We start from the raw sequence: 13,272 nt of genomic DNA on the forward strand, positions 1-13,272 counted from the left end.
TTCAACGCTGTCCTGCCGGCCTGGGGTTTCATACATTGATGGGGTTCCTTCCTTCCCCAAATAGGTGAGCACCTACTGTGCGCCCTTGGCCCAGGAGAGGGCAGTGAACAGATAGATGTGCCCACAGACCCGCAGCCTGGAGGCACCCCAACAGAGGGCTCGGTTTGGGCACCCATCATGGTTTTCCTTATGACCCACTCATGTGGGTGCAGAGTAGCCCATGCCCACGGGAAACTGGGGGTGCCCCAGGCTGTCAGTTTCCACACCCCGTTCTCTGACCTTTCCCCCAGGTGGATGCTTCTCCCTCTGAGGGGAAATAGCTCTCCCCACTTTGGAAGCATGCCCTGAGAGTTTAGGGGAAGGACATGACATTGTTCAGCCTTAATTGTTCTCTCCTGGGCCACTCAGCCCGTCTTAGCCCCTCTGTGGGAGCCATAAATTAAATTGCGGTGGGAAGGGCCGCCCCCCGCTAACCGGTCTGCTGTGCCCACAGGTTTGGTACATGGACGGTTACCACAATAACCGCTTCGTCCGTGAGTACAAATCCATGCTGGACTTCATGACCACGGACAACTTCACGTCCCACCGCCTCCCACACCCCTGGTCCGGCACCGGGCAGGTGGTCTACAACGGCTCCATCTACTTCAACAAGTTCCAGAGCCACATCGTCATCCGGTTTGACCTGAAGACGGAGAGCATCCTAAAGACGCGCAGCCTGGACTACGCCGGCTACAACAACATGTACCATTACGCCTGGGGCGGCCACTCGGACATCGACCTCATGGTGGACGAGAGCGGGCTGTGGGCCGTCTACGCCACCAACCAGAATGCAGGCAACATCGTGGTCAGCAAGCTGGACCCCGTGTCACTGCAGGTGCTGCAGACCTGGAACACCAGCTACCCCAAGCGCAGCGCCGGCGAGGCCTTCATCATCTGCGGGACCCTCTACGTCACCAACGGCTACTCAGGCGGCACCAAGGTGCACTACGCCTACCAGACCAACGCCTCCACCTACGAGTACATAGATATCCCCTTCCAGAACAAGTACTCGCACATCTCCATGCTGGATTACAACCCCAAGGACCGCGCCCTGTACGCCTGGAACAACGGCCACCAGGTCCTCTACAATGTCACCCTCTTCCACGTCATCCGGTCCGACGAGTTGTAGCCGCCAAGGGTCCAAGTCCTCCCCACGTGGACATTCCTGTGAAACAGCTGCCAAAAAAATAATAATAATAAACCCCACTCACGATATTAATAATGCTAATCTTGGAAACTCATCAGCGGCGTGGAGTGCGGCAGCGTGTGATGGCATGACCTCCGTGATTCTCCAGCTCAGGCCAGAGGGCAACGGCTTTGGGAAGAAACCCCCATCTTTGCAGCTGGAACTGCAGCCCAGGGCTCCCCGGTTCTGCCCCTGTCACCGCCCCGGTCCCCTTTCTGGTCAAATAACATACTAAAGAAGCAAGGCGATGACTGTTGGCCAATGTCGCCCAAGAACAGCCCACTGTTAGGATCGCATGGACCTCTCCTTAGAGCGTGGTCGGCGCCGATGGACGGGATTGTCGTGTGTCATTGAGAGCACCCCCCGGGCCGCGCTTGGCATCCGGAGGGGTCCACGTAGGCTAGTTCAGCTTGTACCCATCACAGCGGCTGTTCCTCGACTGTGTGTTGTGTCTTAGATTAACGTGCTGAGACCCCAGTAGCCCGTGGCCCCGTGTCTAGTACCTGCCGCGCAGTCGTTGGCGTGTGCAGCACGGACAGCCGCGGTGCCCACCCACGTGAACGTGCCCGACCCCTAGTGTATTGTGCAACGTCTGTCATTGTCTCCTTGAGGTGGTAACTCTGTACGTTCGGTTTATGCAATGGATGTTGTAATGCAGTGCCGTAGTTTGGATCAGTAAGTGGATGGTTCTTGTTTCTAAAAAAAATAATAATAATAATAATCAGTGTTCACCCTTATAGAGAGATAATCAAGTTCGTGTTGATAATAATCAAAGGAATTATTTGCTTCTTGTTCAATTATCTAAACCATGTAACCGCGGATGAGAAGGGCTCATCTAGGGGAAGGCCCATTTCCCGTGGGAAGGGATGTCCCCGAGGGCGTCCGTGTGAGGAAAGTACATTTTTTAAGTAAAAAAGAGGGGAACTTTGTACTCTCCAGTTATCTAAGGAACAATAAAAATATTAGGAGACGTTTTTGCTTTACTTGTCATTTCTGAGGGTTTTAAAAATGATGGATTCTGGGCCGGCCGAGTGGCGCGTTGGTTAAGAGCTGGCTTGGGACGCCAGAGGGCCCTGGTTCGGATCCCACATGTGAGGGCCAGTGACACTGCCCTACAAAAAAAAAAAAAAAAAATGATGGATTCTTTCAGGTCCTTGCAGATATCGTCCAGAACGTGAGTGTTCCCAGAAGAGGAAGGACGGTCCCTCCTTTTGGGGAGAGAGAAGTGGACACGTTCCCTGTTGGGACTCTAACCACCCATCCCCTAAAAAGGTGGAGCCTGGAGGTCACCTGAAGTTTCCCTCCCCCCTTAGTGACTCAGACTCCAAGGCTGCACCCCTGGGAGCCCCACCTCCCCACCCCACCCCTGCCTCCTCCACCTACCTGTCTCCCCCCAGGTCACAGCTGGAAAGAGTCTGGGACAGGTACCTGCTTTAGACATGACAGGTGGTGCCAGCAGAGACCCTGCTGAAGAGTGGGTGAAGGTAACCCCAGGGGCTGTGGTGCGCAGCTGGCCCCCTCTGGGACCTGGGTCCCCAGGCCTTGGAGACGGAGAGACCATAGAGTATACAAAGAACCCAGACCAACAAGGACCAGGCCCGTCAGCGCAAAGTCAGGCTCTGCCTCTGAGCTGCCCCTGAGGGCTCCATAGGACAGGCCACACGCACCTCCGTGTCGTGAGCCCATCTGGAGTGCCCCGGGGCTTCGCGCCAACCAGAAAAGTAACAATGTCAGAGTTCGCAGGACAGCGTTGGGGACCAGCCGTTAGCACTAGAGGTCCAAGGCGTGCCATGGCGTGTGGGAGCTTCCCCTCCCCTCTGCTCTGGGGCAGCTGGCACCCGTTGGCTGAATTGCTAGCAGGGCAGCGACGTGGGCACTGGGAAAAGCCAGCAGCCTCCATGAGTCTGGCCCAATTGGCACTGAACTCAAACGAGTGAACAAACGAGCCGACATGTTTCCAAAACAATCTTCCTGAATTTCTGTCATTTGTCCTGGAAAGGCAGCTGGGCCAGTACCCGGGCGGGTTGTTGGTGGCACGTGGACATAGCTGATGTTCACAGTGCTCGTAAGCAGCAGTCGGTCTGAGGATATCTGACACCAGTCACTCGGAGTGGGAGACACTGAAACGGGGAGCTATTCTGGGAAGGAGGCCTCTGGGGGTGTGGGGACCATGCCGGTAATGGTCGTAGTAGGTACCCTTGTGACCCAGCCCTGGCCCACAGTTGGGAAAATATGGGATGAAAACTAAGGCATAGGCATTCCAGCTCGCCTCCCCCAACCCCCTTCCTGGTCGAATATCACACAGAAGAAGAGAGTGGCTACCAGCTGAGTCTCACCCACCCTTAGGACTGCAAGGGCATGTCCTCATGTCCTTAGATGGTGGTCAGCTCCCCCGGGGGAAAAAGAGGGTGAACCATAAACCACTGAGGGAGGGGCAGGGGGAGACAGGAGGGGGCTCTGGAGACGTGCTGGTGATTGTTGGCCAGCAGGTCCTGAGTCAGCGTCGGGGGACGGCGGCTGCCTGGCCTGGCCTTTGGCCACTCTGGGACCCCTCCCCTTCCCCCTGCCACCCCCAACCCCTGCTGGACCCTTGGCTCCCGGGTCACAGGCCTCCTGGACTCCACTGCAGGGAGACAGTGCCACCTCCTGCCTGACACAAGCCATCTCTTGAGCCCAATGCACCTGGACCCTTCCCCTCTGCCCACCCCCTGCTGTGCCCACCTCCAGACCCAGTGCATCCTGGAGCCTCTCGGCGCCCTCTGCTGTGACCTCCTCGCTGTCCTTCCTCCCATCCCAGCTCAACTGACAAAGGCTCCACCTTCTAGAAGCTTCTCATCCCCGTCTCCAAGGAGAAGTCATCGCTTCCTCGTGGGCTCCTGAAGCTCTCCCTGAGCCACCCAATCTCGTCTGCCCCTTCTGCCCAGCATCGATGCCTCTTACACCCACGCCTTGGGATTCATCAAGCCCAAGACCAAACAGTGCTTTCTTGTCACTTTTGGGGACTGTGACAATAAATTGGGGAGGAGAGGGGAGGGGAAGGAGGGAAGGAATGCCTAATCCTCAATCAGCCTCATTAGCTGGAAGTCATCCCTCACACCATGGCTGGACCAGCTTGCAACTAAAACTTTTACAAGTGGGAGTGTTTTCATCCTTTACGTTTGCAGGTTATCAAAGAGTGAGACAGCATCCTCCCATGAGAGACGGGAGCTGGCGATGCCACGGGGCCACCCACTACTGATGTGACAGGAATCCCGCCCAGCGCCGCCAGCAGAGGGTCTCCTGTAATTACAGCTGCATTTACCAGCTGACTCCTCATAACCTCCCCTTCGTGACAGAGGAAAGGACAAATGTACAAATACCGGTTCTCAGTCACCAGAAGACACAGTAATGACCTGATGGGCCCAGAATGGATTTGCTGCCTCAGGCCAAGTGTTTGCTCCAGAAGATATTCCCCCAGGGTATTAAATACGCTAGAAAAAACGGTCCCACCAGTGAGCAAATCAAATAGCCGGCCTGCCACTAAATCTCCCAGATTCCAATAACCGAACATCTGTGGATGAATTTTCTTTATTAAAAGTTTGGCCTGGAATCAAAACCCAACAGTTCTTTGGGGCCTTCAGAGACCCGAGCCTGAGAGGCTCAGCTCTATGTGCAGCTGGGCCTGGAATGGTCCTGCTTTCCACAGGGCTTCCCTTCCCGAAGGACACCTGTCACCGGTGACCCCTCGCAGGTGCCTGTGGAACTCTGCCCCAGCTCCTGCACCACGAGGCCCGCGTGGTGTTTATGGGAGGCGTGGGGTGAGGGCGGCCCTTCTCCCGTCTCAGCTCGCACAGGTGAGCGGGAAGGAGGCAGCTGCTGTGGGTGGAGCAGCCTTCTCGGGGTTCTTAGGAAGCGCAGAACCGCCGCCGTGCAGGTGCCAGGCTCCATCTATGAGAAGGGAACTGAGGGGCAGCAGTCACTTCACACAGCTGGACACGCCAGGATGGGGCGTAGGCTGTTGTCTTCTATTGGGACGGTGAACTGAATTCCGTTTGAAGGCTACCAGTGGGAGCTTGAGCACCGGAGACACTTAGAGGCCACTTAGAGGCCGTGTTAGCACCCATCCCTGCCCCCCAGGCGTCCCTTTGACCTCACACCGTCCTGCAGGGGAGGCGCCAAGCTCCCTGTGCACAGATGGGAAACTCTCTCGGGCAGCTGAGCATCTGACCCACAACCCAGCACCGGCCGACATGGAGACACATCTCTGAAGGTGGGTGGTGCCTGGGCAGGTGCTGAGCCGAGGCTTTGGACAAGCGGTTCCTTGGTGTTCACGGGGCAATGACTCCCCCAGAGGTAGTTCCTAGAGGCCGAGCGGGGGTTTGGGAGGGAGGGGAATTGAGGTTGGATTCTTGTCCAGCCACCTGTGTAGGTGAGCAGCTATGGGGACTGCTGAGTCATGAGGAGTGAGGCCGAACCCCCGGACACACTGGAGGAGGGCTGCCCTATGTCCCCAGGAGCTCAGAGCCAGTGGCCCACCTGATGCTTTTCCTCATCAGGCCCAGGCACAGCAGCCTTCTCATTGTGAACGGGATAGTCCGCTATCAGATAAGATGTCCCTTCCTTGGTGGCCCAGACCTGCAGTATGACAGACTAGCTCTCTGGAAAACAAGCTCCACTTGGTTTCCTGTGGGTGAATTGTTTCTGAAAGGGCCTCTTGCAGCAAGAGCTTGTTTTAATAAATCCACTGTTAGAGATTATTTTCACAGGCTGCAAGAATGAGATATGGAGACCTTTGAACCCAGCAGCAAAGAAAGGCATCAGTTGGTACCCACACCCCACTTTTCGTATACAAAAAGCACCCTGCTTGGATATTACTCTGTTGCTTGCTGTTTCACGTAACAACATTCCCTGAAGGTGGCATAGGAACACGGAACTCTGCCTTGTTCCCCTTCCTCACTGGGTGGTATTCCGTCGTGTACACTTGGCATTGTGTATGTCCTCAGCACCCCCCTGGAGGTGTTTGGGTTGTTTCTAACACTCCGCTCTGAAGAGCCTTTCCTCTGTGAATAACTGATTCAAAGCCGCACCGTGTATTTGCAGGTGACAGGTGTCTTTGGGCAAATGCTTCTGCTATTTTGCCATGTGCTGTTGAATTCCCTTCCACAGAGGCTGCACCGGGTTGCCTTCTTCCTGGCAGTGTCCCCGCATGCCGGCCGGCGTCCCCCGGAGTGTTTGGAAAGTCTCTGCGAGTTTTCCAGCCTGGCAGGTAAGACCAGGTGTCTCTCAGCAGCTTGAGTGTTTATTTCTCTTATTAAGAGTCAAGGCCTTTGGCAGTGTTTCTCTGTGAGCTCTCAGTTCATGTCCTCTGCCCACTTTTTCCTACTCAGCTGTGTTTTCTCCCACAAAAACGTTAGGAGCTATTTCTATGTGTGGGAGGTTGGTCTTCGTCTGTGATTCTGTGAGTTGCAAATATCTCTGTTGATTTCAGGGGTGGTGTTTTGTTTTGTTTTGTTTTGTTTTGTTTTGTTTTGTTTTGTTTAATGCAGTCAGAACTACCAATGCTTCTTCTGATGCTTTTGGCTCCTGAGTCACAGCCAGGACAGTTGGGTGGCCTCTACTCTGCTGCTTGTTGGGCTCCCTTCTTGCACTGTGACGTCGGTACCTTCGAGGTTATGTCATGTGACATGTGGGGCCAGTTTTATCTTTTCCCCAAAGGCTGCCCAGTTGCCCCAACACTGTTTATTAAACAGCCCAACTTTCCCCCACTACTGAATCCTACGCTGAGTGTCCCCGTATTTGGGCCCCGTTTCTGGGTTTTTCTCTTTGAGTCTAGGACGCTGTCCCTGGAAAGGGCCGTTTCCATAACCTGGGCCAGGGTTTGCCTGCAGGTGACTCCTCGTGACCTCTGCGCCTGGCACTCCCTCTAGGCTCTTCCAAGTGCTCTGTAAAGGCATGTGTGCAGTGACACCTACCCCTGTGATGGTGAAGTCCCACCTGGGATCATCACGTTTGCTCTGCAAAGATAAACATGGTTTCAGGATAATGTGTCTCTGAGGAGCTGTGTGTTCTAAACACAGCGCAGAAACCCGGACACTGCCAGGGCTCCAGCAGGTGGGGTCCTGTCCTCTGGACGTCCCCGGGCCGACGTGGCACTGTGTCCTCTCCATTTCACAGAAGTCGACGCAGGGAGATGAAGCAGTAGCCAGGGCCCAGTCGTCAGCGGCAGGCCGGCCCTGGCCCCACACGCTGCTCCTTCCACCCCATTGGCACACACGGCATGTCCTCCAGCTGGTGAGTCACCGGACGCTTATTCATCACACAGCAGGCAGTGGAAAGTGCCAGAACAGTGTGCCCCGCAAGGACCCGGGCTCATCCTCCGGCCCCGGCTGCTGGTGACTCACGAACGCTGGGCACTGAGCAGAGCAGCAGAGGGAGGCGAGGCCTGGACAGCGAAGGCCGAGGGCTGGGTCTGTGTCTGCTCCACCCTGGCTGAAGGGTCGTCGGGTTGGGGGGCGGACCTGTCCTCTGTGTGTCCTCCATCCCGCTGCCCCGTCCTGTGCACACACACGTAAAGACACCTGCACACGCGTGCACACACACCAGCTGACTCCAAGCCCCCACCAGGCTCAGAGGTGAACAAGCCAGGCTTAGAAGCAGCTCCACTGGTGCTTAGGTTCCCCGCTGGCAAAATGTGAGCGGTGATGCACCCGCCTACTTCCGGGGGACCCTTCTGCTGCAGAGGCCTCCTGCCCCCTGCCCCGGCCTTCCAGGCCGCGCGGCCCAGCACGAGCCGGTGCCACTGCAGGAAGGAGGGCACAGCTCAGGCGCGACGTCACCAGACCTGGGCTCCCAACCTGCCTGCACCCCGAACACCCCACCTGGGGCCTCAGCCTCCTCACGTGCCCTGGGCCTGGTGGGAGGGGCCTGGGGGTGGGGGGCATTCCAGTGGTGCTGGCAGATGTCCCCCATTCTGGGGGATGTGGCCACAGCTCTATGGCACCTCTGCCCGAGCCTGCAAGAGCACCTGGGCCGATTTCAGGAGTCCAGCCTCAGACAAAAGAAGCCTTTGGCCCTCCCCAACCTCCCGCTCCTGCTTGGTGACGCCTGTGTCCTCCGCCCTTCGCGCCGCCTCAAGCCACTGCTGTCCCCACTTCGCTCTCAGGTAAGGACAGAGAAGCCCAGAGACTAGTTAACACCAGAACAAGTTAGCACAGCTAGTTAGTGGCGAGCCTGGGATGGGTCCACTTCCCCACCACCCTGCCTGGGGGTCTTGCTGAATGGACCCTGTCTGGAGACAGTGGCGTGGTGTCACACGGCGATCCTCTAAGTGGCCAGGGGTTCCAGAATCGCGGGCATGGACCCTCTGCCCCCACCCGGGGGCATTTTCTTCCTCCCCGGTCAGGCCCGGGAGGGAGTGCGGTGGCAACCCGGGAGGCCTCAGCAGCTGACGCCACGAAAAGCAACAGTAATTTCCTATTGATCTTTTCCTGCCCGCTAAGGGCTTGAAAATAAGGTCGCCGAGAATGATGCAGCACGTGTTGTTCATGGTTTCATTTTGCTTATTGAATTCCTGCGTTATTCCTGGAGGACCCCCCTCCCCACCCCTCCCCTCTCTCTCTCCAGCAGCTTCTCGCTTCAAGGACATCAATGGCTGGCTCAGATCTCCTGAGAAGCGCGTTCTTGGCCAACGGCTCCAGCCTAGACCCCGTTGGCTGTCCCCGAGGCAGCGGAGATGGCAGAGGTGCCCACCTGCCCGCAGGCATTGCAGCCCCTGCCCTCCCTCCAGGCTGCTCGCCCTGCTGCCGCCTCCTTTAATTAGCGGGACGGGCTCTCCTATCGTCTCCAGGCTGCTCATCTCGCTTAGGCAGGCACCCGTTGTGTCCGCTAAATTGGCTGTGGCAGACCATAATAAAGAAGAAAAACAGTGGCTGCAGCGGGTCAGCCGGAGGAGCTGACGATAACTCGGGAAGGGCCGGAGAAGGAGACATCCAATTAAAGTTTGACTGCAGCTCAGAGGCTGCAGGCCTGGCCTGTGAGTCTTGGAGCTTCAGACCTGACTGACAGCAGCCAGGACGAGCGCGTCCTCGGCCCTTCCTCCCAAAAGGCTGCCGGCCGCGCTGGTCCCAGGAAGGCTGGAGTGAAACCTGCCCCGGGACAGTGACCCCACAATGCTGGTGGGCACCGTCTCCGTGCTGCAGGCTCAAACGTGATGCCCCAACCCTCGGGGTTCTCTGTCTAGCAGAGACGGAGACAGGCAAGGCCAGAACTCATGAGCCTGCAGTTCTCGGATACAAAACCAGCAGTTTCATCCATGAAGACGGAATGGAATGGAGCCACGGGCAGCCCCTTTGAGCCCTAACCACTCTATACACGCAGGCCTAACGTAACCTGAAGGGCGGCTTTGGGGATAAGAAATACGCTGCTCTTGACCACTCGCCTTCTCTTGCTGTCTTCCCTGGCATGGGCTTTTGCGGGGAGCCATTTCCCACAAAGGAAGCCAAAAGGAACACCCACAGATACAACCCCAAGGTTTCTGTGGGCAGTGAAGGGGGCGATAGATGCTGCAGGTGAGTGTGACCAGGGCTGGGGAGCTCTGGCCCTGGCCGGCGGTGTGATGGTGGCCACTCCGGGCCCACTACCTCAGAGGATGTAGGTTCCCAAGCTGTAGAATAGGATTCGAACAGGACACACCCTCAGATCACCGTGAGGAACCCCTGAGCCAGCCTTGAAAGCACCGGGGTGGGGCGGCCGGACCTGTGTGCTGGGGCTGGGGGCAGCGGGGTGGGGACGGCAGGGCCCTGGGCCGTGGGTGCTGGGCGCTGGTTGGCTGGCCTGGCGCTTCTGTTTACTGAGCACAGCGGGCCGGGCTCCAGGCTGCGCCCCTCGAGTTCACAACTTCATTTCATCCTTGCAGCGACCCCTGTTACACAGGTGGGGAGCTGAGGCTGGCAGTGGCCAGGTGGCCTCCAGCGGGCCTCGGGGACAGGTCAGCCATGCCGACCACCTTGCTGTGCTCACAGACTGGCTTCAGCATCCCACAGAGCAGTGACCAGAGTGATGACCCCATCACAGAGCCACAAACCCACACGTTAAGAAGAAACTGCAAGCGTTGTGTCCCCTGGTGCTGTCTGCAGTGTCACATGGCCAAAGCCTCACGCCCTCATGCTGGCTGTTCCCTCTGCCTGACATGCTTGTCCCTGGTGTCCATGTGGCCGATTCTTTCTCTGTCTGCAGGTCAGCTTGTCCACAGGAGGCGTCCATCAGCCCATCGGTGAGTGCCTGCCGGCCCCTGTAGGAGACAGCTCTGCGGGAGACACTCACCTCTGTGCGTCCCCAGGGCCCAGCTCTGTGCCTGCCCATAACACGTGCTCAGTAAACATTCACCGAATAAATAAATGACGGTGTGCAGCTAGTCCCATGGAAGCCTAGAGGAGGAACGCTGGTTCACGTTGGCAATGAGCCTTTGAAACGCAAATCATGTCTCCGCTCCAATCCAACAAGTCTTTCTAGCTCTCTCCTCGGAGGTGCCCGCCGTGCGCTGAGCCTGTGGGAACGAGAAGGCGGTGCTCGTCCTCCCCGGATGCGCCAGTCCTGCTGGGGGGACCTCGGGGTCCTTGGGGTGTCCAGCTGAGATTCTCTGAGGCGCATGGGATGAGTCTCCATTTATCACTTTTCTGCTTCTCAAAACTCAGAGCTGGGCATGACACAGACAGGAAGAGGGAACCCCAGGAGTGCCTGAGCTCTTGGGGAACATGGGGGCCTGTCACACACCCTCTTTGCTTTTGCTGTCCTATGAAACCACTGCAGGCCCCCACCGGGGAAGGCCAGAGGAGGCCAGCGGGCGCCCTTCCACTCCCCCTCGGCCCCCAAGTGCAGCGTCTCCCTCGAACGCCGGGCAGTAAGCGCGAGAAGCCATTCGGCGTGTATGGATTATTCAGAGCAGCCGATAGAAATGAAAGATTGAGTCAGCGTGCACCGAGCGAGTCGGACTCAGACAGCAGATCCCAACACGAGCGGACTCTTCAGCTTGCTCTCAAAAACAAATTAGTGTGAGTTATGGAAACATTATTTCATAAGATGCAACCAGTTGTTTCAAGAACAATAGTCGTAAATTGTTCTCCTGCGAACAGGTTCGCTCGCAGTTCCGCAGGCTTTGCAGGGATGCTGGCTGACATCTGCCTCCCAGCTGCCCGCTTTACCATGCGAGCTCCCAGAGAGCAGACGCCCTTGTGACTCACTGACCATTGGGTCCCCAAGCCGCACACCGAGGGGGCACATCATAGTGCCCAGCAGATCACCCTGGCGTGGATTAAGTCACATGTCCAGTTGTCTCACGTAAGCCCCTCATGAACGGCCCCACCCTGCCCCCAGACTATGTCACTGACCCTGGAAAAGCTGGAGCTATGACCTCCACCCGCCTGCTCTGACCCCAGCCATGATGTCACCAACATGCCTCGAGACGAATCGCTCAAGCAACTGGGACACGTGCCTCGATGGAATCATGCAACCCCCATCACTGTACAGTGACCCTAGTGGGGGCTGCTGGCCTGGGGTCTGGAGCACACTTGGGCCCTCCCCAAACACACTGCATTTAAGCTTCACCATGCAGCTCACTTCACCCCAACACTGAGGCACCCCTGTGGGAGAAGTGGGAGCAGAGGGGGCACAGAGATACGAAAACCATGAAGTGACAGACAAACTAGGCAAATGCCTCGGGGGGTCTAGAATTTTCCACGTAAGCAAAGCAGGGCAGTGCAGCCACTGGATCTGGTCGAGAATCTTCCCTGCTTGTCGGCGAGGGCGGCAGGGCCACTGGTTCCAGCCCTGGGGAAGTGGACTGTGACACTGCATGGCCGTGTGCCTGGGAGAATCTCCCCACCACTTCTAGTCAACCACGGGCGGTAAGAATGGGGGATGTGCACGCCCCGGGAGCAGGGTGTGGGTCGGGGGTCCCCCTGCCCCGGGCAGGCTTGCTGAGCCTGGGCAAGGCTGTGCCTCACACCCTAGCTTCTCCCTCTGAGCAACCAAAATGTTTTGCTCAAAGATCTAAGGCCCTTCTATTCTGACATTCTGGGGCTCCATCCACTGGGCGCCTGCTGCGTGGGAGGCGCCACCCGGAGCCATGGGGAGCACAGAGACCCCTAAACCCAGACATCTGCTCAGAGAGCAGAGGGCTCAGGGCCTGGGAGTGGCCAGGGGCCCAGTTCTCCCAGGGCTGCTTCGGGGCATTGGTCATCCGGGTCCCTAAGTTTGTTCCCATGGCAGACATGGGTTCAGGGACTTCACGACAGGATCGGGAAGAACGGTGGTGAGTTCAGACAAGGGGGAAGGATCCATGTGGCCTATGACGAAGGGAACCGAGGCACAGGGCTAGGACCGGGGCGCGGCGAGTGGGGCACTGAGGGCACAGAACTTAAGGAGGCAGCTGAGAGCGAGGACTGCCCAGCCAGGTGCCATGGGGAAGACGTTGGGCTGTCCACCTCAGTTTGGCCTCAGTCGCTGGCCTCACTTCTGGATGAGAAAAGATTAGATTCCTTCAACCTTAAGAGGTGGAGCCCCCAACGGGGACAGGTACAAGGCGGGAGTCTCCCCTGACATATCAATAGCCTTCCCCAAGGGTGAGCTCCCCGGCACGGGCGGTATGCAAGCAGAGAGGAGGAAGCGAGCGCTGGGGTGCAGAGGTGGTTCTTCCCACTGTGTGAAGGTAGGGGCTGGATCGAGTGACCACTGCGTCCCTCCCAGCCCCGTGGTGTATAAATCAGTCCCTCGGCAGCCTCTGCCCAGGGTTTCATTAGGACAATCTGCTGGTCTGCAGGGGCCCTGCAGCTGGGTCGGGGTACCCCCCCACCCCCCAGAAATCTCTCCAGCTCAGATGACCCCCCCAGCTGCCCGCCGACAGAGCCACCCCCCACAACGACATCCCAGCCTCCGTCTCAAAGTCAGCAGAATATGACTTTATTGATTGGAGATGCTGGGCTTGTCGATTTTCTACATGGGGAAGAGTGTACATGTTCCTGTCGCTTCTTAAACAAGTTGTAAAATGGATTGTGCACATGAAGGAGACGTAA

The 13,272-nt window shown here is 57.5% G+C and overlaps 1 protein-coding gene across 1 annotated transcript in view; it reads left to right on the forward strand.

Moving 5' to 3' along the window:
- The window catches only part of OLFM1 (olfactomedin 1), a 37,469-nt gene extending 35,270 nt beyond the window's left edge, over nucleotides 1–2,199 (forward strand). The window contains exon 6 of the mRNA XM_019639753.1: nucleotides 494–2,199. Coding sequence (XP_019495298.1) covers nucleotides 494–1,168 — 675 coding nt within the window. The 3' untranslated portion in view covers nucleotides 1,169–2,199. The remainder of the gene's footprint in view (nucleotides 1–493) is intronic.
- Nucleotides 2,200–13,272: the final 11,073 nt, after the last annotated feature.

The sequence above is a fragment of the Hipposideros armiger genome, unplaced genomic scaffold, assembly GCF_001890085.2.
Source record: "Hipposideros armiger isolate ML-2016 unplaced genomic scaffold, ASM189008v1 scaffold_3, whole genome shotgun sequence".
NCBI lineage: Eukaryota > Metazoa > Chordata > Mammalia > Chiroptera > Hipposideridae > Hipposideros > Hipposideros armiger.